The sequence below is a fragment of the Pseudophryne corroboree genome, chromosome 6 (genome assembly GCF_028390025.1).
Source record: "Pseudophryne corroboree isolate aPseCor3 chromosome 6, aPseCor3.hap2, whole genome shotgun sequence".
Taxonomy (NCBI): domain Eukaryota; kingdom Metazoa; phylum Chordata; class Amphibia; order Anura; family Myobatrachidae; genus Pseudophryne; species Pseudophryne corroboree.
In genome coordinates, this window is record NC_086449.1 from 528,701,290 (window position 1) to 528,728,513 (window position 27,224).

The 27,224-nt window shown below is 49.4% G+C and overlaps 1 protein-coding gene across 3 annotated transcripts in view; it reads left to right on the forward strand.

The window, feature by feature from the left end:
* XPOT (exportin for tRNA) overlaps positions 1–27,224 on the forward strand; it is a 288,220-nt gene that overhangs the window by 166,119 nt on the left and 94,877 nt on the right. For all 3 annotated transcript variants that reach the window (XM_063927565.1, XM_063927566.1, XM_063927567.1), the window contains one exon: positions 23,087–23,211. In XM_063927565.1, the coding sequence (XP_063783635.1) occupies positions 23,087–23,211 (125 nt within the window). The remainder of the gene's footprint in view (positions 1–23,086; positions 23,212–27,224) is intronic.

Genomic DNA, 27,224 nt, shown 5'->3' on the forward strand with positions numbered 1-27,224 from the left:
CTCCGGTGGCAACGTCGATAATGGGGCCGGGGTCTTCCACCGGGAGAGGCTAACAACATGCTCAGTTGCCTCCCTCACAACCGCGACAGGTTCCATAGTGTGAGTAGACTGGTTCCCTGCGGCGATCCCCTCCCGCTGAAGGGAGTCAGCAGGGGAGTAGATGAGTGGGGGCCCAGTGCGCTGCGCCTGTTTTCCACTAGACCACCAGGGCATCAGCCAGCAGGTTAGGTGGGCATAGCCCTGGGGTATAGCATCTGAGGGGGTAGGGTGCCAGCCTGCAGCCCCTCCCCCGACCCAGGACAGACCAGTAGCTTGCTCAAGGCCTGCCCCTGGGCTATCTCTCCTCTCTCAATCCCTACCCTTCAACGCTTGGCAGCCATTTTAGAGCACATGCTGACTGGGAGTTGATGAGAGAGGAGTGTATGGCCACTGTCTCCCCTGTACCCTGCTTCAGCAGCCGGGTTCAGTAATTTTCTCCTGCCTGCTGATATCACAGGGCAGTTGAGTAGCTTGGCTCCTCTTGTTCTAGCATGTGAGTGGCTATGTAACTGTGTGTATGTGAGTGTTTTAACACTGTGTGGAGCTTGATCGCACGATTCTTGCACAAGGACTTGTTTCAGCATAGGCTCCTCAGGGACAGGCCGCTGCTAATTAAGGGGCACTTTTAGACTATACAGTGCTGTTTTCCAGTAAATTGTGCAATGTCATCCAGGGGAAAAAAGGTGGTCACACCTGAGCCTCCCACTTGTGCTGCATGTTATGCTATTTTTTCTCCTCAGGATCCCCAGGACATTGGCAGATGCAGAGCCTGCGTAGTAGTACCACCGCAATAGGATCCCCCACCTCCACCGTTTCTTCAGGATCCAGCGTGGACAACCACAGAGACGCAGGTTATGACGCAACTAGTGGACCGTTTGAATACGCAGCAGGTGACTCCACAAATGGCACTGCCGTCAACTTTGGCACATGGTCATTCATATATATATCCGCCCCCACAGGTGGATCCCACTTGGGTTAACACTCTAGCACAATCTGTCCAGGGATTATCTCAGGTCTCTGCTTCCATGCAACAATTTTTGGATAGAGGGAAGCGTCCCTGGCTGACACACACTTCTAGTGGAACTGCTACCCCACGTTCAGTAGGGGCTTCGGACTCGGACACCCCAGATTCTGACCAAGAAAGCTGATCAGGGGAGTCTGTTCTGGACGCAGCTTCAGATCTAAGAGATTCTCTTTCTATAGCTGAAGTAGAGGCTGTAGTCAAACAAGTGAGGTTAGTACTGGATATTGAGCAAATAGATCTTGTTCCAGCCTCTAAGACTCCAGTTTTTAAGAAACCTAAATTCAGCACAGTTTCCTTCCTCTGTGCAGTTGGAATATTTACTAGAGGCAGCGTGGGCTAAACCGGATAAACGGTATCAGCTATGTAAGCGGTATCAATCATTCTATTCGTTCTCGGCTAAGGAGAGGTCCAAGTGGGAAACTCCCCCACCAGTGGACACGCATGTAGCGAGCATAGAGCGTTCCTCGATTCTCCCGAGCCTGGATTCTTTATATCTCAAAGATTCCACAGATCGCAAATTGGTTACCCTTCTTAAGACAGCATATTCTCATGCGGGAGCTATAACCAGACCGGCATTAGCTTCGGCACGGGTAACTAAAGCCGTTTCCTGTTGGGTTGACCAACTTCAACAGGGCCTATCCTCCTCAGTTAGTAGGAAACTACTACTGACACTGGTAGCTCATATTCAAACAGCAACCGCATATCTGTCGGAAGCAGCCCTAGACACGGTGTTCTTACATCTAAAGTCTCTGCTTTTACAGTGGCAGCAAGGCGATCCTTATGGTTGCGTTCTTGGAGAGCGGACGCTTTCTCCAAAAAAACTCTGGAAGCTCTGCCACATACAGCAGATACCCTATTCGGGAAAGAGCTGAGCGATCTTGTCACTCAACTCGCTACTGCTAAGACTGCTTTTCTACCCTCAGCATCAGCCCCCAAACCCAAAACTGCCTTTCGTCCCTTTCGTGTCCAGGGACGAGCAAAGGGCCAGGCCTCCTCCCGTTACCAGGCCCAAGAAAAGATCACCAAGCCACGCACAAAACAACCTTGGGCTACAAGATGCACAGCTGCCAAATAAGCCGACAAACCTGCAGCGTGAAAAGGCGGGCCCTCCTCTGGGGGATCCCATAGTGGGGGGCAGACTTCTGTCTTTTGCTCCAAAGTGGTGGGACATCACGACGGACGCCTGGGTTAGGGACGTCGTGACACAAGGTTATGCCTTGACGTTTTGGAGCTGTCCCCCAAACATGTTCTGCACCACGGGAATTCCGAGGGATCTCGGAGAGGCAGAGACTCTACACAACTCGGTCGGCTCTCTACTCGGCTCCAACGTCCTTGTTCCGGTACCCCGGGACCAGAGAGGACGGGGTTTTACACGTTGCTCTTTCTGGTCCAAAAACCAGACTGTTCCCACCGCCCTATTCTCAACCTCAAGACGCTGAACCTATACCTGCGAGTCCCCAAGTTTCACGTGGAATCCCTCAGAACGATCATCCTGGCGCTGGAACTGGGAGACTATATGGCATCCCTGGACATACAGGATGCATATTTACATGTCCCAATTCGTACAAGTCCTCAAAAGTTTCTCCGGTTTGCAATTCCGAGCCTTACTATTCGGTCTCTCCATGGCTCCAAGAGTCTTTACGAAAGTCATGGCAGTCATCCCAGTGCATCTCAGACGCAGCGGAATCTGAATCCTGCCCTACCTGGACGATCTCCTACTACTAGGACAATCGCAACAAACGCTAACACTCCACATTCAGTCAACATTAGAGATGTTACAATCTCATGGCTGAAAGATAAATTGGAAAAAATCATTGTTGACGCCTTCTCGAACAATCCTTCACTTAAAGGCGCTCCTCAATTCCACAGAATACAGCGCGTCTTTCTGCCACTCGAGAAACTCATGGTCATTCAGTCCTGAATTCGGTCACTCCTCCATCAGTGCGCGGTTTCAGTCCATGCTTGCATGAGAATCCTGGGCTCGATGGTAGCAACATTCGATATGGTGGAGTACGGGCAGTTCCATTCTCGTCCTCTACAATTAGAAGTTCTTTGCAAATGGAACGGTTTCCATTTCCACATCCGTTCACAGACCATAACACTGTCTTTAGAGGTTCGACTGTTCTTAACATGGTGGCTCATTCGGGACAACCTATACAAAGGTCGCCCCTTTTGGATTCAGCACTGTAAAGTGGTAACCACAGATGCCAATCTTCGAGGCTGGGGAGCGGTATCGGAATCCCACACGTTCCAGGGTTGCTGGACTCCTCAAAGTTCACTCCCCATCAGTGTACTGGAATTGAGGGCAATCCTCAACACGCTGCGATCAGCACAATCTCTGCTCAGGGGTCGCCCAGTCAAAGTCGAGTCGGACAACGCGACAGCGGTAGCTTACCTAAATCGACAAGGGGGCTTCTGCAGTCGAGGAGCCATGCGAGAAGAGGTGTCCAAGATATTCCAATGGTCAGAACAAAACCTTCCAGCACTGTCAGCTATCTTCATCCCAGGAGTGCTCAACTGGGAAGCGGATTTCCTAAGTCGACAAGACGTGCACTCAGGGGAGTGGATGCTCTACCCAGAAGTGTTCGAACAATTGGTGTCCAAGTGGGGGATGCCGGACATAGACCTCATGGCATCCCGACACAACAACCAAATAAGCAAGTTCGGCTCTTGACCAAAAGGCATGTCTTGTAGACACCCTCACGGCTCATTGGTCGTTTCACCTGATATGTCTTTCTACCGATCTCCATGAATCTCAGACTACTCAGGAAATTCAAACAGGAAGGCGGCGAGATGATGCTGGTGGTTTCAGACTGGCCACGTCGCCCATGGTACGCGGAACTGCTAAGTCTGTCTATAGACAAACCGTGGCGCCTCACTCTATGCCCTGACCTTCTGTCTCAGGGTCCTTGTGTACACCCAGATCCTCGGTGTCTCAGTTTGACAGCCTGGCTATTGAGACATCCATCCTGTAGTCTAAAGGATTTTCCCAGCAAGTCATCCAGACTATGTTTAATGCCAGGAAACCTTCATCGGCTAGGATTTACCACCGGGTTTGGAAAACGTACTTCTCCTGGTGTACCAGTCGTGGTTTTAAGTCGCGCTTTTACCGGCTGTCTCGCTTATCGTTTCTTCAGTCTGGCCTGGACTTAGGCCTCAGGTTATCGTCACTCAAAGTCCAGGTTTCAGCACTATCAGTGCTGTTCCAGCGACAACTGGTTCTGAGGCCGGATGTCAAGACATTCCTCCAGGGTGTGCTACACGTTCAACCACCGTTTGTGGCTCCGGTGGCCCCTTGGGGTCTGTCACTGGTCCTCATGGCTCTACAGAAGCATCCTTTTGAACCTTTAGAAACGACGGACCTTAAGTGGATCACTTGGAAAACCTGGTTACTATTGGCCGTATCTACAGCCCGCAGGGTGTCAGATCTCAGTGCTTTATCCTGGCGGTCACCTTTTCTGGTGTTTCACTTGATAGAGCAGTTCTTCGTACTCGAGCAGGGTTTCTGCCTAAAGTGGTTACCAAATGTCACCTCAATCAGGAAATTGTGGTACCAGCATGATCAGCGGCTTCTCCAGAGGAGGCCTCTTTGGCCGTTGTCCGAGCGCTTCACATCTACGTGAACAAGACCAAGGATCTCAGATGTTCGGACTCCCTGTTCGTCTTGTTGGATGCTCGCAGAAGAGGTTGTCCTACATCCAAACAGACCGTAGCCAGATGGCAGCAGTTGACTATTCACCATGTCTATTCCATGGCCAACCTTCCTACCCCTTTGGGGGTTAAGGCTCATTCCACACTGGCTATGGGAGCCTCCTGGGCAGCTTTGTCCAGACTTGCATCAAATTTTATGCTTTCGACACCTTTTGCGTCTGAGGACGCAGCCTTCGGGCGAAGGGTCCTGAATGCAGTCCAGGAGCGTTCCCACCCGGGTGGGGACAGCTTTAGGACGTCCCAGTGTTAAGCCTTTGGTCTGGTGGACAAAAAAGAAAATAGGATTTCTCTTACGTCCTAGAGGATGCTGGGGACTCCAAAAGGACCATGGGGTATAGACGGGATCCGCAGGAGACATGGGCACACTATAAGACTTTGACTGGGTGTGAACTGGCTCCTCCCTCTATGCCCCTCCTCCAGACCTCAGTTAGATTCTGTGCCCAGAGAGACTGGACACTCACTAGGGGAGCTCTCCTGAGTTTCTCTGAAAAGACTAGGTTAGGTTTTTTATTTTCAGAGAGACCTGCTGGCTACAGGCTCTCTGCTTCGTGGGAGTGAGGGGAGAGAAGTCAGACCTACTTCTTCTGAGTTAAGGGCTCTGCTTCTTTGGCTACTGGACACCATTAGCTCCAGAGGGTTCGATCACTTGGTGCCTAGCTGCTTGTTCCCGGAGCCGCGCCGTCAACCCCTTCACAGAAGCCAGAAGAAAGAAGCCGGCTGAGTATACAGAAGGCAGAAGACTTCAGTGACAGCAGAAGACTTCAGTAACGAAGGTACAGCGCAGCGGTCGCGCTGCGCTCCATGCTCCCACACACACACCAACGGCACTCACAGGGTGCAGGGGGGGGGGGCGCCCTGGGCAGCAGGTTACTGGAGTTTTTCACTGGCAAAAAGCATATTATCTGTGCCTAGGCACTAAATATAAGACCCCCGCCAGTATAATAATTTGAATTTGAGCGGGACTACAGCGCGCCGGGTGGGGGCGTGGCTTAGCCCACACAGCTTACCAGCGCTATTTTCTCTCTTCACAGAGCATGCAGAGACGCTGGCCCGGACCTCCACTTTTCTTAACAAGTACAGGGAGCAAAACGGGTGCACAGTCAATTGGTGCTATATATATGTATATAAAACAGCGCAGTGATCATATATTATTTTTTTAGTAGTATATGGGCGCTGGGGTGTGAGCTGGTATAGTCCCTCTGTGTTCTCTCTAACAGGCTTCCCTGTGGGTCTGTCACCTATTGCCAGTGTGAGTGTGTGTCGGTACAGTGTGTCGACATGTCTGAGGCTGAGTGCTCCTCCCCGGAGGAGGTTACTGGGGGTGCAGAGAAGGATTTGGGAGTGACTCTGTCGGCACCGCCGACTGCTGATTGGGTGAATATGTTGAGTACATTGAATGCAAATGTGGCGTTATTGTCTAAGAGGCTGGATAAATCTGATTCTCAGACACAAACGTGGAGAAAATCCATGGAGGACGCCTGGTCTCAGGTACAGGCCCCCTCAGGGTCACAGAAACATTAATTTACCCAGATGGCAGATACGGATACTGACACGGACTCTGATTACAGTGTCGACTTTAATGAAGCCAGTTTACATCCAAAATTGGTAGAGTATTTAGTACATGATTGTGGCAATTAAAGATGTTTTACATATTTCTGAGGAACCTCTTGTTCCAGATACAAGGGTTTGTTTATTTAAAGGGAAAAATCCTGAGGTGAAGTTTCCCCCCTCTCATGAGCTGAACGCTCTTTGTGAAAAGGCTTGGGAGTCACCTGATAAAAGGTGGCAGATTCCCAAGAGAATTTTTATGGCATATCCTTTCCCCTCTGACGACAGGGAAAAGTGGGAGTCATCTCCCAATGTGGACAAGTCTCTGTCCCGGCTGTCCAAGAAAGTGGCGCTTCCGTCTCCTGACATGGCTGCCCTCAAGGATCCTGCGGATCGTAAGCAGGAAACGACATTAAAGGCCATTTATGTCGCTACAGGTGCACTCCTCAGACCTGCCGTGGCGTCGGCATGGGTGAGTAGTGCTATTGCTAAGTGGGCTGATAATTTGGCATCTGACATAGATACCCTTAATAAGGATAACATTCTTTTGTGTCTCGGTTATATCAGGGACGCTGCAGCTTACCTAAAGGATGCAGCGAGAGATATTGGCCTCTTGGGATCAAGGGCCAATGCCATGGCAGTTTCGGCCAGGAGAGCGCTGTGGATTCATCAATGGAATGCTGATGCCGACTCCAAGAAAGCTATGGAAGCTCTCCCTTATAAAAGGTAGTGTCTTGAGAGGTCACGGCCTCGCTGACCTGGTGTCTACCGCTACAGCGGGTAAGTCATCTTTTCTTCCTTATGTTCCTGCACAACAGAAAAAGGCGCCCCATTATCAGATGCAGTCCTTTCGGCCTAATAAATACAAAAAAGGAAGGGCTCGTCCTTCCTCGCTTCAAAAGGTAGAGGAAGGGGAAAAAGGTTGCCTGCTGTGTCTGGCGCCCAGGACCAAAAGTCCTCCCCCGCCTCTGCCAAGTCCACCGCATGACGCTGGGGCTCCCCTACGGGATTCCGTGCCGGTTTAGGCCCGTCTCCGAATCTTCAGTCAGGTCTGGTTTCAATCGGGCCTAGATCCTTGGGTCTTAGACATAATGTCTCAAGGGTACAAGCTGGAGTTTCAGGAGATGCTTCCCCCCCCCCCCCCCCACCGATTTTTCAAATCAGCCTTGCCAGTTTCTATCCCAGAAAGGGAAGTAGTAATTGCTGCGATACAAAAGCTGTGTCAACAGCGTGTCATTGTCCCGGTTCCCCCGTCCCAACGGGGAGAAGGGTTCTATTCGAGCCTCTTTGTCGTGCCAAAGCTGGACGGCTCGGTCAGACCGATCCTGAACCTAAAATCCCTCAATCTATATTTGAAAACTTTCAAGTTCAAGATGGAATCTCTTCGAGCTGTGATTTCCAGTCTAGAAGGGGGGGATTTTATGGCGTCAGTCGACCTAAAAGATGCCTACTTACACGTCCCGATTTCTCGAACGTCCTAGTGGATGCTGGGGACTCCGAAAGGACCATGGGGAATAGCGGCTCCGCAGGAGACTGGGCACAAAAGTAAAAAGCTTTAGGACTACCTGGTGTGCACTGGCTCCTCCCCCTATGACCCTCCTCCAAGCCTCAGTTAGATTTTTGTGCCCGAACGAGACGGGTGCAGGCTAAGGGGCTCTCCTGAGCTGCTTAGTGTAAAAGTTTAAAGTAGGTTTTTTATTTTCAGTGAGACCTGCTGGCAACAGGCTCACTGCACCGAGGGACTAAGGGGAGAAGAAGCGAACTCACCTGCGTGCAGAGTGGATTGGGCTTCTTAGGCTACTGGACATTAGCTCCAGAGGGACGATCACAGGCCCAGCCATGGATGGGTCCCAGAGCCGCGCCGCCGGCCCCCTTACAGAGCCAGAAGACTGAAGAGGTCCGGAAAATCGGCGGCAGAAGACGTCCTGTCTTCAATAAGGTAGCTCACAGCACTGCAGCTGTGCGCCATTGCTCTCAGCACACTTCACACTCCGGTCACTGAGGGTGCAGGGCGCTGGGGGGGGGCGCCCTGAGACGCAATAAAACACCTTTTTTTGGCAAAAAAAATACATCACATATAGCTCCTGGGCTATATGGATGCATTTAACCCCTGCCAATTTTTCCATATAAAAGCGGGAGAAAGGCCGCCGAGAAGGGGGCGGAGCCTATCTCCTCAGCACACTGGCGCCATTTTTTCCTCACAGCTCCGTTGGAGGAAGGCTCCCTGACTCTCCCCTGCAGTCCTGCACTACAGAAACAGGGTAAAACAAGAGAGGGGGGCACTAAATTGGCATATACATATATACAGCAGCTATATTAGGGAAAAACACTTATATAAGGTTATCCCTATATATATATATATATAGCGCTCTGGTGTGTGCTGGCAAACTCTCCCTCTGTCTCCCCAAAGGGCTAGTGGGGTCCTGTCCTCTATCAGAGCATTCCCTGTGTGTGTGCTGTGTGTCGGTACGTTGTGTCGACATGTATGAGGAGGAAAATGGTGTGGAGGTGGAGCAATTGCCTGTGTTAGTGATGTCACCCCCTAGGGAGTCGACACCTGACTGGATGGTCTTATGGAAAGATTTACGTGATAGTGTCAGCACTTTACAAAAGACTGTTGACGACATGAGACAGCCGGCAAATCAGTTAATACCTGTACAGGCGTCTCAAACACCGTCAGGGGCTCTAAAGCGCCCGTTACCTCAGGTCGACACGGACACTGACTCCAGTGTCGACAGTGAGGAAACAAACGTATTTTCCAGTAGGGCCACACGTTACATGATCACGGCAATGAAGGAGGTTTTGAACATTTCTGATACTACAAGTACCACAAAAAAGGGTATTATGTGGGGTGTGAAAAAACTACCCGTAGTTTCTCTGACGTCCTAGTGGATGCTGGGGACTCCGTCAGGACCATGGGGATATAGCGGCTCCGCAGGAGACAGGGCACAATAATAAAAGCTTTAGGATCAGGTGGTGTGCACTGGCTCCTCCCCCTATGACCCTCCTCCAAGCCTCAGTTAGATTTTTGTGCCCGACGAGAAGGGTGCAATCTAGGTGGCTCTCCTGAGCTGCTTAGAATAAAAGTTTAAGTTAGGTTTTTTATTTTCAGTGAGTCCTGCTGGCAACAGGCTCACTGCTACGAGGGACTTAGGGGAGAGAAGAAAACTCACCTGCGTGCAGGATGGATTTGCTTCTTAGGCTACTGGACACCATTAGCTCCAGAGGGAGTCGGAACACAGGTCTCACCCTGGGGTTCGTCCCGGAGCCGTGCCGCCGACCCCCCTTGCAGATGCCGAAGTTGAAAAAGGCCAGAAACAGGCGGCAGAAGACTTTCAGTCTTCATAAGGTAGCGCACAGCACTGCAGCTGTGCGCCATTGTTGTCAGCACACTTCACCAACAGTCACCAACTGTCACTGAGGGTGCAGGGCGCTGGGGGGGGCGCCCTGGGCAGCAATGTATAATACCTTTTTATGGCTAAAATACATCACATATAGCCCTTGAGGCTATATGGATGTATTTAACCCCTGCCAGATCTCACAAACTCCGGGAGAAGAGCCCGCCGAAAAGGGGGCGGGGCCTATTCTCCTCAGCACACGGCGCCATTTTCCTGCTCAGCTCTGCTGTGAGGAAGGCTCCCAGGCTCTCCCCTGCACTGCACTACAGAAACAGGGTTAAAACAGAGAGGGGGGGCACTTATTTGGCGATATGATTACATATATAAAAATGCTATAAGGGAAAACACTTGTATAAGGGGTTGTCCCTGTATAATTATAGCGTTTTTGGTGTGTGCTGGCAAACTCTCCCTCTGTCTCCCCAAAGGGCTAGTGGGGTCCTGTCCTCTGTCAGAGCATTCCCTGTGTGTGTGCTGTGTGTCGGTACGTGTGTGTCGACATGTAGGAGGACGATGTTGGTGAGGAGGCGGAGCAAATTGCCTGTATTGGTGATGTCACTCTCTAGGGAGTCGACACTGGAATGGATGGCTTATTTAGGAATTTCGTGATAATGTCAACACGCTGTAAGGTCGGTTGACGACATGAGACGGCCGGCAAACAAATTAGTACCTGTCCAGGCGTCTCAGACACCGTCAGGGGCTTGTAAAAACGCCCATTTACCTCAGTCGGTCGACACAGACACAGACACGGACACTGACTCCAGTGTCGACGGTGAAGAAACAAACGTATTTTCCTTTAGGGCCACACGTTTCATGTTAAAGGCAGTGAAGGAGGTGTTACATATTTCTGATACTACAAGTACCACAAATAAGGGTATTATGTAGGGTGTGAATAAACTACTTGTAGTTTTTCCTGAATCAGATAAATTAAATGAAGTGTGTGATGATACGTGGGTTTCCTCCGATAGAAAATTATTGGCGGTATACCCTTTCCCGCCAGAAGTTAGGGCGAGTTGGGAAACACACCTTAGGGTGAATAAGGCGCTCACACGCTTATAAAAACAAGTGGCGTTACCGTCTCCAGATACGGCAGCCCTCAAGGAGCCAGCTGATAGGAAGCTGAAAAATATCCTAAAAGTATATACACATATACTGGTGTTATACTACGACCAGCAATCGCCTCAGCCTGGATGTGCAGCGCTGAGGGGGCTTGGTCGGATTTCCTGACTGAAAATATTGATACCCTTGACAGGGACAAGATTTTATTGACTATAGAGCATTTTAAGGATGCATTTCTATATATGCGAGATGTGCAGAGGGATATTTGCATTCTGGCATCAAGAGTAAATGTGATGTCCATATCTGCCAGACGACAGTGGTCAGGTGATGCAGATTCCAGACGGCACATGGAAGTATTGCCGTATAAAGGGGCGGTCCATCGGACCTGGTGGCCATGGCAACAGCTGAAAAATCCACCTTTTGTTACCCCAAGTCACATCTCAGCAGAAAAGGACACAGTCTTTTCAGTCTCAGTCCTTTCGTCCCCATAAGGGCAGGCGGGCAAAAGGGCCAGTCATATCTGCCCAGGGGTAGAGGAAAGGGAAGAAGACTGCAGCAGGCAGCCCATTCCCAGGAACAGAAGCCCTCCACAGCTTCTGCCAAGTCCGCAGCATGACGCTGGGGCCGTACAAGCGGACTCAGGTGCGGTAGGGGGTCATCTCAAGAGTTTCAGCACGCAGTGGGCTCACTCACAAGTGGACTCCTGGATCCTACACGTAGTATCCCAGGTGTACATTGGAAATTCGAGACGTCTCCCCCTCACAAGTTCCTGAAGTCTGCTTTACCAACGTCTCCCTCCGACAGGGAGGCAGTATTGGGAACAATTCACAGGCTGTATTCCCAGCAGGTGATAATCAAAGTACCCCTTCTACAACAAGGGAAGGGGTATTATTCCACACTATATTGTGGTACTGAAGCCAGACGGCTAGGTGAGATCTGAAATATTTGAACACTTACATACAAGCGTTCAAATCAAGATGGAGTCACTCAGAGCAGTGATAGCGAACCAGGAAGAAGGGGACGATATGGTGTCACTGGATATCAGGGACGCTTACCTACATGTCCAAATTTGCCCTTCTCACCAAGGGTACCTCAGGTTCGTGGTACAGAACTGTCACTATCAGTTCAGACGCTGCCGTTTGGATTGTCCACGGCACCCCGGGTCTTTACCAAGGTAATGGCCGAAATGATGATTCTTCTTAAAAGAAATATGGACGCTTTCCTGATAAGGGCAAGGTCCAGAGAACAGTTGGAGGTCGGAGTAGCACTATCTTAAGTAGTTCTACGACAGCACGAGTGGATTCTAAATATTCCAAAATCGCAGTTTTTTCCGACGACACGTCTACTGTTCCTAGGGATGATTCTGGACACAGTCCAGAAAAGGATGTTTTCTCCCGGAGAAGAAAGCCAGGGAGTTATCCGAGCTAGTCAGGAACCTCCTAAAACCAGGAAAAGTATCAGTGCATCATTGCACAAGGATCCTGTGAAAAATGGTGGTTTCTTACAAAGCGATCCCATTCGGTAGATTTCACGCAAGAACCTTTACGTGGGATCTGCTGGAAAAATGGTCTGGATCGCATCTTCAGATGCATCAGCGGATAACCCTGTCTCCAAGGACAAGGGTGTTTCTTCTGCGGTGGCTGCAGAGTGCTCATCTATGAAAGGGCCGCAGATTCGGCATTCAGGACTGGGTCCTGGTGACCACGGATGCCAGCCTGAGTGGCTGGGGAGCAGTCACACAAGGAAAAAATTTCCAGAGAGTTTGATCGAGTCTTGAGACTTCTCTCCACATAAATATACTGGAGCTAAGGGAAATTTACAATGCTCTAAGCTTAGCAAGACCTCTGCTTCAAGGTCAGCCGGTATTGATCCAGTGGGACAACATCACGGCAGTCGCCCACGTAAACAGACAGGGCGGCACAAGAAGCAGGAGGGAAATGGCAGAAACTGCAAGGATTCTTCGCTGGGCGAAAAATCATGTGATAACACTCTCAGCAGTGTTCATTCCGGGAGTGGAAAACTGGGAGAGTGGGGACTTCATCGGGAAGTCTTCCACATGATTGTAAACCGTTGGGAAAAACCAAAGGTGGACATGATGGCGTCCCGCCTGAACAAAAAACTAGATATTGCGCCAGGTCTAGGGACCCTCAGGCAATAGCGGTGGACGCTCTGGTAACACTGTGGATGTACCAGTCAGAGTATGTGTTCCCTCCTATGCCTCTCATACAAAAAGTACTGAGAATCATAAGAGGGAGATGAGTAAGAATGATACTCGTGGTTCCGGATTGGCCAAGAAGGACTTGGTACCCGAAACTTCAAGAGATGTTCACGGAAGACCCGTGGCCTCTACCTTTAAGAAAGGACCTGCTCCAGCAGGGGCCTTGTCTGTTCCAAGACTTACCGCGGCCGCGTTTGACGGCATGGCGGTTGAACGCCGGATCCTGAAAGGGCATTCCAGATGAAGTCATCCCTACCCTGGTCGAAGACAGGAAGGATGTAACCGCAAAACATTTTCACCGCATTTGGCGAAGATATGTTGCGTGGTGTGAGGCCAAGAAGGCCCCTACAGAGGAATTCCAACTGGGTCGTTTCCTACATTTCCTGAAAACAGGACTGTCTATGGGCCTAAAATTAGGGTCCATTAAGGTTCAAATTTCGGCCCTGTCGAATTTCTTCCAGAAAGAACTGGCTTTAGTGCCTGACGTTCAGATGTTTGTAAAAGGGGTACTGCATATACAGCCTCCTTTTGTGCCCCAGTGGCACCTTGGGATCTCAATGTTGTTTTGAGTTTCCTAAAGTCACATTGGTTTGAACCACTCACCACTGTGGACTTAGCATCGTCACCTTCCATGTGAGATATTTTATTAGCCCTGGCTTCAGCCAGGCGTGTGTCAGAATTGGCGGCTTTATCATATATAAAGCCCTTAATTAATTTTTCATTCTGACAGGGCAGAATTGAGGACTCGTCCTCAATTTCTCCTTAAGGTGTTTTCTGTTTTTCACATGAACCAACCTATTGTGGTACCTGCGGGTACTAGGGACTTGGAGGACTCCAAGTTACTTGACGTTGTCAGGGCCCTGAAAAATGTTTCCAGGAAGGCTGGAGTCAGAAAATCTGACTCGCTGTTTAGCCTGTATGCACCCAACAAGATGGGTGCTCCTGCTTCTAAGCAGACGATTGCTCGCTGGATTTGTAATACAATTCAGTTTACACATTCTGTGGCAGGCCTGCCACAGCCAAAATCGGTAAAAGCCCATTCCAAAAGGAAGGGGGCTCATCTTGGGCGACTGCCCGAGGGGTCTCGGCTTTACAACTTTGCCGAGCAGTTACTTGGTCAGGGGAAAACACGTTTGCTAAATTCTACAAATTTGATACCCTGGCTGAGGAGGACATGGAGTTCTCTCATTCGGTGCTGCAGGGTCATCCGCACTCTCCCGCCCGTTTGGGAGCTTTGGTATAATCCCCATGGTCCTGACGGAGTCCCCAGCATCCACTAGGACGTCAGAGAAAATAAGATTTTACTTACCGATAAATCTATTTCTCGTAGTCCGTAGTGGATGCTGGGCGCCCATCCCAAGTGCGGATTGTCTGCAATACTTGTACATAGTTATTGTTACAAAAATCGGGTTATTCTTGTTGTGAGCCATCTTTTCAGAGGCTCCTTCGTTGTTATCATACTGTTAACTGGGTTCAGATCACAGGTTGTACGGTGTGATTGGTGTGGCTGGTATGAGTCTTACCCGGGATTCAATATCCTTCCTTATTATGCACGCTCGTCCGGGCACAGTATCCTAACTGAGGCTTGGAGGAGGGTCATAGGGGGAGGAGCCAGTGCACACCACCTGATCCTAAAGCTTTTATTATTGTGCCCTGTCTCCTGCGGAGCCGCTATATCACCATGGTCCTGACGGAGTCCCCAGCATCCACTACGGACTACGAGAAATAGATTTATCGGTAAGTAAAATCTTATTTTTTCCCGAATCAGATGAATTAAATGAGGTGTGTGATGAAGCGTGGGTTTCCCCCGATAAAAAACTGCTAATTTCTAAAAAATTATTGGCATTATACCCTTTCCCGCCAGAGGTTAGGGCGCGTTGGGAAACACCCCCTAGGGTAGATAAGGCGCTCACACGCTTATCAAAACAAGTGGCGTTACCGTCTCCTGATACGGCCGCCCTCAAGGAACCAGCTGATAGGAAGCTGGAAAATATCCTAAAAAGTATATACACACATACTGGTATTATACTGCGACCAGCAATCGCCTCAGCCTGGATGTGCAGTGCTGGGGTGGCTTGGTAGGATTCCCTGACTGAAAATATTGATACCCTGGACAGGGACAATATATTATTGACTATAGAGCATTTAAAGGATGCATTTCTATATATGCGAGATGCACAGAGAGATATTTGCACTCTGGCATCAAGAGTAAGTGCGATGTCCATTTCTGCCAGAAGAGGATTATGGACGCGACAGTGGTCAGGGGATGCGGATTCCAAACGGCATATGGAAGTATTGCCGTATAAAGGGGAGGAGTTATTTGGGGTTGGTCTATCGGACCTGGTGGCCACGGCAACGGCTGGGAAATTCACCTTTTTACCCCAAGTCACCTCGCAGCAGAAAAAGATACCGTCTTTTCAGGCTCAGTCCTTTCGTCCCCATAAGGGCAAGCGGGCAAAAGGCCACTCATATCTGCCCCGGGGCAGAGGAAGGGGAAAAAGACTGCAGCAGACAGCCTCTTCCCACGAATAGAAGCCCTCCCCCGCTTCTGCCAAGTCCTCAGCATGACGCTGGGGCCTTACAAGCGGACTCATGCACGGTGGGGGCCCGTCTCAGGAATTTCAGTGCGCAGTGGGCTCACTCGCAAGTGGACCCCTGGATCCTGCAGGTAGTATCTCAGGGGTACAAATTGGAATTCGAGACGTCTCCCCCTCGCCGGTTCCTGAAGTCTGCTTTACCAACGTCTCCCCCCCGACAGGGAGGCGGTATTGGAAGCCATTCACAAGCTGTATTCCCAGCAAGTGATAATCAAGGTACCCTTCCTACAACAGGGAAAGGGGTATTATTCCACGCTGTTTGTGGTACCGAAGCCGGACGGCTCGGTGAGACCCATTTTAAATCTGAAATCCTTGAACACTTACATAAAAAGGTTCAAGTTCAAGATGGAGTCACTCAGAGCAGTGATAGCGAACCTGGAAGAAGGGGACTATATGGTGTCTCTGGACATCAAGGATGCTTACCTCCATGTCCCAATTTGCCATTCTCACCAAGGGTACCTCAGGTTTGTGGTACAGAACTGTCACTATCAGTTTCAGACGCTGCCGTTTGGATTGTCCACGGCACCCCGGGTCTTTACCAAGGTAATGGCCGAAATGATGATTCTTCTTCGAAGAAAAGGCGTCTTAATTATCCCTTACTTGGACGATCTCCTGATAAGGGCGAGGTCCAGAGAACAGTTAGAGGTCGGAGTAGCACTATCTCAAGTAGTACTACGACAGCACGGATGGATTCTAAATATTCCAAAATCGCAGCTGATTCCGACGACACGTCTGCTGTTCCTAGGAATGATTCTGGACACAGTACAGAAAAAGGTGTTTCTCCCGGAAGAGAAAGCCAGGGAGTTATCCGACCTAGTCAGGAACCTCCTAAGACCAGGCCAAGTGACAGTACATCAATGCACAAGGGTCCTGGGAAAGATGGTGGCTTCTTACGAAGCGATTCCATTCGGCAGATTCCACGCAAGAACTTTTCAGTGGGATCTGCTGGACAAATGGTCCGGATTGCATCTTCAAATGCATCAGCGGATAACCCTGTCTCCAAGGACAAGGGTGTCTCTCCTGTGGTGGTTACAGAGGGCTCATCTCCTAGAGGGCCGCAGATTCGGCATTCAGGATTGGGTCCTGGTGACCACGGATGCCAGCCTGAGAGGCTGGGGAGCAGTCACACAGGGAAGAAATTTCCAGGGCTTGTGGTCAAGCATAAATATCCTGGAACTAAGGGCCATTTACAATGCCCTAAGTCAGGCAAGACCTCTGCTTCAGGGTCAGCCGGTGTTGATCCAGTCGGACAACACGGCAGTCGCCCACGTAAACAGACAGGGCGGCACAAGAAGCAGGAGGGCAATGACGGAAGTGGCAAGGATTTTTCGCTGGGCGGAAAATCATGTGATAGCACTGTCAGCAGTGTTCATTCCGGGAGTGGACAACTGGGAAGCAGACTTCCTCAGCAGACACGATCTTCACCCGGGGGAGTGGGGACTTCACCCAGAAGTCTTCCACATGATTGTGAACCGTTGGGAAAAACCAAAGGTGGACATGATGGCGTCCCGCCTCAACAAAAAACTGGACAGATATTGCGCCAGGTCAAGGGACCCTCAGGCAATAGCTGTGGACGCTCTGGTAACACCGTGGGTGTACCAGTCAGTGTATGTGTTCCCTCCTCTTCCTCTCATACCAAAAGTACTGAGAATCATAAGAAGGAGAGGAGTAAAGACTATACTCGTGGCTCCGGATTGGCCAAGAAGGACTTGGTACCCGGAAATTCAAGAGATGCTCACGGAAGACCCGTGGCCTCTACCTCTAAGAAAGGACCTGCTCCAGCAGGGACCATGTCTGTTCCAAGACTTACCGCGGCTGCGTTTGACGGCATGGCGGTTGAACGCCGGATCCTGAAGGAAAAAGGCATTCCGGATGAAGTCATCCCTACCCTGATCAAAGCCAGGAAGGATGTAACCGTACAACATTATCACCGTATTTGGCGTAAATATGTTGAGTGGTGCGAGGCCAGGAAGGCCCCTACAGAGGAATTTCAACTGGGTCGATTCCTGCATTTCCTGCAAACAGGACTGTCTATGGGCCTCAAATTAGGGTCCATTAAGGTTCAAATTTCGGCCCTGTCAATATTCTTCCAAAAAGAACTAGCTTCTGTTCCTGAAGTTCAGACGTTTGTCAAGGGAGTACTGCATAGTACCTCCACAGTGGTGAGTGGTTCAAACCAATGTGATTTTAGGAATCCCAAAACTACATTGTGATCCCAAGGTGCCACTGGAGGCACAAAAGGAGGCTTTGTGCCTCCAGTGGCACCTTGGGATCTCAATGTAGTTTTGGGATTCCTAAAATCACATTGGTTTGAACCACTCACCACTGTGGACTTAAAATATCTCACATGGAAAGTGGTAATGCTGTTAGCCCTGGCTTCAGCCAGGCGTGTATCAGAATTGGCGGCTTTATCCTATAAAAGCCCTTACCTAATTTTTCATACGGACAGGGCAGAATTGAGGACTCGTCCTCAATTTCTCCCTAAGGTGGTTTCAGCATTTCACTTAAACCAGCCTATTGTGGTGCCTGCGGCTACTAGGGACTTGAAGGATTCCAAGTTGCTGGACGTAGTCAGGGCCCTGAAAATATATGTTTCCAGGACGGCTGGAGTCAGAAAATCTGACTCGCTGTTTATCCTGTATGCACCCAACAAGCTGGGTGCTTCTGCTTCTAAGCAGACGATTGCTCGTTGGATTTGTAGTACAATTCAGCTTGCACATTCTGTGGCAGGCCTGCCACAGCCAAAATCTGTTAAAGCCCATTCCACACGGAAAGTGGGCTCATCTTGGGCGGCTGCCCGAGGGGTCTCGGCTTTACAACTTTGCCGAGCAGCTACTTGGTCAGGGGCAAACACGTTTGCTAAATTCTACAAATTTGATACCCTGGCTGAGGAGGACCTGGAGTTCTCTCATTCGGTGCTGCAGAGTCATCCGCACTCTCCCGCCCGTTTGGGAGCTTTGGTATAATCCCCATGGTCCTTTCGGAGTCCCCAGCATCCACTAGGACGTTAGAGAAAATAAGAATTTACTTACCGATAATTCTATTTCTCATAGTCCGTAGTGGATGCTGGGCGCCCATCCCAAGTGCGGATTGTCTGCATTACTTGTACATAGTTATTGTTACAAAAATCGGGTTATTGTTGTTGTGAGCCATCTTTTCAGAGGCTCCTTCTGTTATCATGCTGTTAACTGGGTTCAGATCACAAGTTGTACGGTGTGATTGGTGTGGCTGGTATGAGTCTTACCCGGGATTCAAAATCCTTCCTTATTGTGTATGCTCGTCCGGGCACAGTATCCTAACTGAGGCTTGGAGGAGGGTCATAGGGGGAGGAGCCAGTGCACACCAGGTAGTCCTAAAGCTTTTTACTTTTGTGCCCAGTCTCCTGCGGAGCCGCTATTCCCCATGGTCCTTTCGGAGTCCCCAGCATCCACTACGGACTATGAGAAATAGAATTATCGGTAAGTAAATTCTTATTTTATCCTCCACATCAAGCTTTCCTGAGATTTGTGGTGCAGGATTCTCATTACCAATTTCAGACGTTGCTCTTTGGGCTTTCCACGGCCCCGAGGGTCTTCACCAAAGTCATGGCGGAAATGATGGTACTCCTACGCAAGCAGGGTGTCACAATTATCCCGTACTTGGACGATCTCCTGATAAAGGCGAGATCGATGGAGCAGTTGCTAAGAAATGTGGAGCTCTCCCTGACTGTTCTGCAACATCATGGTTGGATTCTAAATTTGCCAAAGTCCCAGTTGATTCCGACAACTCGGCTGTCTTTCTTGGGCATGATCTTGGACACGGAACTGCAGAGAGTGTTTCGTCTGGCGGAAAAAGCTCTGGAAATCCAGGGCATGGTCAAAGAGATTCTGAAACCGGCAAGAGTGTCGATTCATCAATGCACTCGAGTGCTAGGGAAGATGGTTGCGGCGTACGAAGCCATTCCGTTTGGCAGGTTTCATGCCCGGGTGTTTCAGTGGGACCTGCTGGACAAATGGTCCGGGTCTCCCCTACACATGCACCGGAAAATAAGTCTATCTTTCAGGTCCAGAATTTCTCTCCTGTGGTGGCTGCAGAGTTCACCTTCTAGAGGGATGCAGGTTCGAGATCCAGGATTGGGTCCTGCTGACCACGGATGCAAGTCTCCGAGGCTGGGGAGCAATCACACAAGGAAGACGTTTCCAGGGAAAATGGTCAAGCCAGGAATCTTGTCACCACATAAATGTTCTGGAGTTAAGAGCCATTTACAACGGCCTTCTGCAAGCGGAAAACCTTCTACGAGGTCTACCTGTCCTGATTCAGTCGGACAAAAAACAGCGGTTGCGTACGTAAACCGCCAGGGTGGAACAAAGAGCAGAGCGGCAATGGCGGAGGCCACGAGTTCTCCGCAGGGCGGAAATGCACGTGAGCGCCTTGTCAGCAGTTTTCCTTCCGGGCGTGGACAACTGGGAAGCAGACTTCCTCAGCAGACACGATCTCCACCCAGGAGAGTGGGCTCTTCATCAAGAGGTATTTGCAGACGTGACAAGGCGTTGGGGGATTCCTCAAATAGACATGATGGCGTCTCGCCTCAACAAGAAGCTTCCGAGGTATTGTTCCAGGTCAATGGACCCCCAGGCCAGTGCAGTGGACGCCCTGGTAACTCCGTGGGTGTTTCAGTCGGTGTATGTGTTCCCTCCACTTCCTCTCATTCCAAAATTGTTGAGGATCATAAGACGAACGAGGGTTCTGGCAGTACTCGTCGTTCCAGATTGGCCACGGAGGGCCTGGTATCCGGATCTTCAGGAATTGCTCATAGAAGATCCTTGGCCGCTTCCTCTAAGAGAGGACCTGTTACTGCAGGGGCCGTGCGTATTTCAAGACTTACCGCGGCTGCGTTTGACGGCGTGGAGGTTGAATGCCAAATCCTAGCTCGAAAGGGTATTCCTGGGGAAGTCATCCCCACTCTCCTTAAGGCTAGAAAGGAGGTCACGGCGAAGCATTATCACCGTATTTGGAGAAAATGTGTCGTGGTGTGAAGCCTAGAAAGCTCCTACAGAGGAGTCTCAGCTGGGTCGTTTCCTCTATTTTTTGTAGGCAGGCGTGGATGCAGGCCTGAAATTGGGTTCCATCAAAGTGCAGATTTCGGCTTTATCTATTTTCTTTCAAAAAGAATTGGCCGCCCTTCCTGAAGTTCAGACTTTCGTGAAGGGAGTGCTGCATTATCCATCCTCCGTTTGTGTCACCCGTGGCACCGTGGGATCTTGACGTAGTGTTACAATTTCTTATGTCTCACTGGTTTGAACCTTTGCGGAAGGTGAAGTTGAAATTTCTCACTTGGAAAGTGGTCATGCTTTTGGCCTTGACGTCCGCTAGATGGGTGTCGGAATTGGTGGCTCTGTCTCACAATAGCCCATATTTGATTTTCCTTGTGGATAGAGCGGAATTGAGGACTCGGCAACAATTTCTGCCGAAGGTGGTTTCTTTGTTTCACATAAATCAACCTATTGTGGTGCCTGTGGCTACGGATGCCGTGACGGTGCCAAAGTCTCTCGACGTTGTAAGAGCTTTGAAAATTTGTCGCCAGAACGGCTCTTGTTAGGAAAACGGAGGCTCTGTTTGTCCTGTATGCTTCCAACAAGATTGGAAATGCTGCTTCCAAGCAGACTATTGCACGCTGGATTTGTAATACGTTTCAGCACGCTCATTCTACGGCCGGACTGCCGTTGCCGAAGTCGGTAAAGGCCCATTCTACCAGGAAGGTGGGCTCATCTTGGGCGGCTGCCCGTGGGGTCTCGGCTCTTCAACTTTTCCGAGCATCTACATGGTCGGATTCAAACACTTTTGCTAAGTTCTACAAGTTTGATACCTTGGCTGATGAGGACCTCATGTTTGCTCAATCGGTGCTGCAGAGTCGTCCGCACTCTCCCGCCCGGTCTGGAACTTTGGTATAGACCCCATGGTCCTTTTGGAGTCCCCAGCCTCCTCTAGGACGTAAGAGAAAATAGGATTTTGATACCTACCGGTAAATCCTTTTCTCCTAGTCCGTAGAGGATGCTGGGCGGCCATCCCAGTGCGGACTGTTACTTCCAGTTGTATTGTTAGTGTTTGTTTTCGGTTACGTGAAGGTTGTGTATCGGTTATGTTCAGCTTGTTGCTGTTTTTCGTTCATACTGTTATCTGGTATTCCTGCTAATCCAGTTGTACGGTGTGTTTGTGGTGTGAGCTGGTATGTGTCTCACCCTTAAGGCCCGTACACACTGGTCGATATATCGGCCGTTCTCTTGAACGGCCAATATATCGCGGGTCCGTCGGCCAGTGTTTACGGCCGATACGTCTGTGAACTCCGTCGTTCACAGACGTGTCGCGTCGGCCGCGCAGCACAGCCAACGGACAATATATCTACCGATATATTGGCGCATCGCTGTGTGTGTACGGGGCGGTCGGCCGACCGCCCGTACACATGCTGCGGCGGCCGGCGGTGATTGACAGCTGAACTGGGCGGGCGTGTGTACACTCCCGCCCAGTTCATGACGTCAGTCCCCGACGGATCGGGCAGTATGTATGCACAACACACTGCCCGATTCGTCCAAAGATATATCTGCAGATCAATTGATCTGCAGATATATCTATTAGTGTGTACCCACCTTTAGTGTAACAAAAATCCTTTTCCTCGAAATGTCCGTCTCCCTGGGCACAGTTCCTATAACTGAGGTCTTTAGTAGGGGCATAGAGGGAGCAGCCAGTTCACACCCAGTCAAAGTCTTATAGTGTGCCCATGTCTCCTGCAGATCCCGTCTATACCCCATGGTCCTTTTGGAGTCCCCAGCATCATCTACGGACTAGGAGAAAAGGATTTACCGGTAGGTATCAAAATCCTATTTTATGTCTTACCTTGTTAAATCCTTTTCTTTGAGTCCATAGGGGGCACCGGGTGCCCTCCCTGTCGCACCTGTCCTGCAGGATTGTGTTCTTGTGTAGGTTGTGTGCTATCATCCTTCTTCGCAGTGTTCTTCTGTGTGAGGTGTTCTTCCTTCCTCTTTCTGCCGCTCCTGCTTCTGGCTTGTTATAATAAACTAGCGGGCCTGGCGGCGAGGGCAGGGTATAAGGAGGCAAGGCCTGCTGGGTACTTAAAAGTAAACTTTTTGGTGCATGTCTGCTCCCAGCCAGCCTATACCCAACGTTAAGCCTTTGGTCCGGTGCCCCCTATGGACTCAAAGAAAAGGATTTAACAAGGTAAGACAAATCCTATTTTCTTTGAAATCGTATGGCTGTTTACAGAATATTTGTGTGGTGGTTTTAAAGACTCCAACGTCATGTTGTGACGGAATGATTTTCTGCCATTTAGTCCTACTTTGTTACTTAAGTAACCTGAGTTTCAGGTGAAGGTTGTCTGGAGGTATGGTTTGTGGCAGTGTTTTTGGAAATCTGTGAAAATGTAATGTGGTTATATTAATTATGTACAATATTTACAAAGAATTGCACTGCAATAAAAACATTTTATCTTGAAACAAAACAGGGTGAAGATGAAGCAATGTTTGTTGACTACAGAAAGCAGCTGAAATTGTTGCTGGACCGACTTGCACAAGTATCTCCGGAATTATTGTTGGCTTCTGTTCGCAGAGTTTTTAATAGTACACTACAGTAAGTTACTTGCCAAAGTTTACCCTTTGGTTACTAATTTGCCATGGTTATGAAAGGGTCCTAAACGCACTACCATTTTACAGTAAGTCTACTCTAGTGCAGGTTTGTTTTTTTTAGATTTTTGCAAATTTATAAAAAAAATAACTAAGAAGTCACATGTATATAAGTATTCACAGTCTTTTCCATGAAGCTCAAAATTGAGCTCAGGTGCATCCTGTTTCCACTGATCATCCTTGAGATGTTCCTACAGCTTAATTGGAGTCCACCTGTGGTAAATTCAGTTGATTGGACATGATTTGAAAAGGCACACACCTGTCCATATAAGGTCCCACACTTGACAGTGCATGTCTGAGCACAAACCAAGCATGAAGTCAAAGGAATTGTCTGTAGACCTCTGAGACAGGATTGTCTTAAGGCACAAATCTGGGGAAGGGTACAGAAAAATATCTGCTGCTTTGAAGGTCACAATAAGCACAGTGGCATCCATCATCCAGAAATGGAAGAAGTTCGGAACCACCAGGACTCTTCCTAGAGCTGGCCAGCCGTCTAAACCAAGCGATCAGGGGAGAAGGGCCCTAGCCAGGGAGGTCACCAAGAACCAGATTGTCACTCTGTCAGAGCTACAGCAATTCCTCTGTGGAGAGAGGAGAACCATCCAGTAGGACAACCATCTCTGCAGCAATCCACCAATCAGGCCTGTATGGTCGTAGCCACTCCTTAGTTAAAAGCACATGGCAGCCCACCTAGAGTTTGGCAAAATGCACCTGAAGGACTCTCAAACCATGAGAAACAAAATTCTCTGGTCTGATGAGACAAAGATTGAACTCTTTGGCGTGAATGCCAGCTGTCATGTTTGGAGGAAACCAGGCACCGTTCATCACCAGGCCAATTCAATCCCTACAGTGAAGCATGGTGTTGGCAGCATCATGCTGTGGGGTTGTTTTTCAGCGGCAGGAACTGGGAGACTAGTCAGGATAGAGGGAAAGATGAATTCAGCAATGTACAGAGACATCCTGGATGAAAACCTGCTCCAGAGCGCTCTTGACCTCAGACTGGGGCGACGGTTCATCTTTCAGCAGGACAACGACCCTAAGCACACAACCAAGATATCGAAGGAGTGGCTTCAGAATAACTCTGTGAATGTCCTTGAGTGGCCCAGCCAGAGCCCAGACTTGAATCCGATTGAACGTCTTTGAGAGATCTGAAAATGGCTCTGCACCGACTCTTCCCATCTAACATGATGAAGCTTGAGAGGTGCTGTGAAGAGGAATGGGCGAAAGTGCCCACAGATAGGTGTACCAATCTTGTGGCATATTGAAAAAATTGCTGCCAAAGGTACATCAACAAAGTATTGAGCAAAGGCTTGAATACTTACGTACATGTGATTTGTTTTTTATTTTTAATACATTTGCAAAAATCTAAAAAAAACTATTTTCACGTTGTCATTATGGGGTATTGTGTGTAGACTTTTGAGGGGAAAAAGTAATTTATTCCAGTTTAAAATAAGGCTGTAACGTAACAAAATGTGGAAAAAGTGAAGCGCTGTGAATACTTTCCGGATGCAATGTATGCAGCTATAACCACTTCTTGTTTCTTGACTACAATATTAAAGTAATTAGAGAGCTCATGTCCTTCTAAAATACATGCACTCAGTGTAATTGTTTGCTTGTCTTGTTTGAGTGATGGTTGTGTTTCCTTCAGATAGTGAAGTTACATTCAGAATTTCTATGTAACATAAATTGTATATTTGATTAAAAAAGTTCACATACACCTATTTTTATGTATCTGGACCTTCAAATGTTTCTCTATCGTCCTAAGTGGATGCTGGGGTTCCTGAAAGGACCATGGGGAATAGCGGCTCCGCAGGAGACAGGGCACAAAAGTAAAGCTTTTACAGGTCAGGTGGTGTGTACTGGCTCCTCCCCCTATGACCCTCCTCCAGACTCCAGTTAGATTTTTGTGCCCGGCCGAGAAGGGTGCAATTCTAGGTGGCTCTCATAAAGAGCTGCTTAGAGAGTTTAGCTTAGGTTTTTTATTTTACAGTGATTCCTGCTGGCAACAGGATCACTGCAACGAGGGACAGAGGGGAGAAGAAGTGAACTCACCTGCGTGCAGGATGGATTGGCTTCTTGGCTACTGGACATGAAGCTCCAGAGGGACGATCACAGGTACAGCCTGGATGGTCACCGGAGCCACGCCGCCGGCCCCCTCACAGATGCTGAAGCAAGAAGAGGTCCAGAATCGGCGGCTGAAGACTCCTGCAGTCTTCTTAAGGTAGCGCACAGCACTGCAGCTGTGCGCCATTTTCCTCTCAGCACACTTCACACGGCAGTCACTGAGGGTGCAGGGCGCTGGGAGGGGGGCGCCCTGGGAGGCAAATGAAAACCTTTAAAAAGGCTAAAAATACCTCACATATAGCCCCAGAGGCTATATGGAGATATTTACCCCTGCCTAAATGTACTAAATAGCGGGAGACGAGCCCGCCGAAAAAGGGGCGGGGCCTATCTCCTCAGCACACGGCGCCATTTTCTGTCACAGCTCCGCTGGTCAGGAAGGCTCCCAGGTCTCTCCCCTGCACTGCACTACAGAAACAGGGTATAACAGAGAGGGGGGGCAAAATAAATGGCAATATATATTAATATAAAAGCAGCTATAAGGGAGCACTTAATCATAAGGCTATCCCTGTCATATATAGCGCTTTTTGGTGTGTGCTGGCAGACTCTCCCTCTGTCTCCCCAAAGGGCTAGTGGGTCCTGTCTTCGTATAGAGCATTCCCTGTGTGTCTGCTGTGTGTCGGTACGTGTGTGTCGACATGTATGAGGACGTTATTGGTGTGGAGGCGGAGCAATTGCCAAATATGAGGATGTCACCTCCTAGGGGGTCGACACCAGAATGGATGCCTTTATTTGTGGAATTACGGGATAGCGTCAACTCGCTTAAGCAGTCGTTTGCCGACATGAGGCGGCCGGACACTCAATTAGTGCCTGTCCAGGCGCCTCAAACACCGTCAGGGGCTGTAAAACGCCCCTTGCCTCAGTCGGTCGACACAGACCCAGACACAGGCACTGATTCCGGTGGTGAAGGTGACGAATCAACCGTATTTTCCAGTAGGGCCACACGTTATATGATTTTGGCAATAAAGGAGATGTTACATTTAGCTGATACTACAGGTACCACTAAACAGGGTATTATGTGGGGTGTGAAAAAACTACCAGTAGTTTTTACCGAATCAGAAGAATTAAATGACGTGTGTGATGAAGCGTGGGGTGCCCCGATAAAAAACTGCTAATTTCAAAGAAGTTATTGGCTTTATACCCTTTCCCGCCAGAGGTTAGGGAGCGCTGGGAAACACCTCCTAGGGTGGACAAAGCGCTAACACGCTTATCAAAACAAGTGGCGTTACCCTCTCCTGAGACGGCCGCACTTAAAGATCCATCAGATAGGAGGATGGAAAATATCCAAAAAGGTATATACACACATGCAGGTGTTATACTACGACCAGCTATTGCGACTGCCTGGATGTGCAGTGCTGGGGTAGTTTGGTCAGAGTCCCTGATCGAAAATATTGATACCCTGGACAGGGACAATATTTTACTGTCGTTAGAACAAATAAAGGATGCATTTCTTTATATGCGTGATGCACAGGGAGATATCTGCACACTGGCATCACGGGTAAGTGCTATGTCCATTTCGGCCAGAAGAGCTTTATGGACACGACAGTGGACAGGCGATGCGTAGAGGAGTTATTTGGGGTCGGTCTATCGGATTTGGTGGCCACGGCTACGGCCGGGAAATCCACCTTTCTACCTCAAGTCACTCCCCAACAGAAAAAGGCACCGACCTTTCAACCGCAGCCCTTTCGTTCCTTTAAAAATAAGAGAGCAAAGGGCTATTCATATCTGCCACGAGGCAGAGGACGAGGGAAGAGACAGCAACAGGCAGCTCCTTCCCAGGAACAGAAGCCCTCCCCGGCTTCTACAAAAGCCTCAGCATGACGCTGGGGCTTCGCAAGC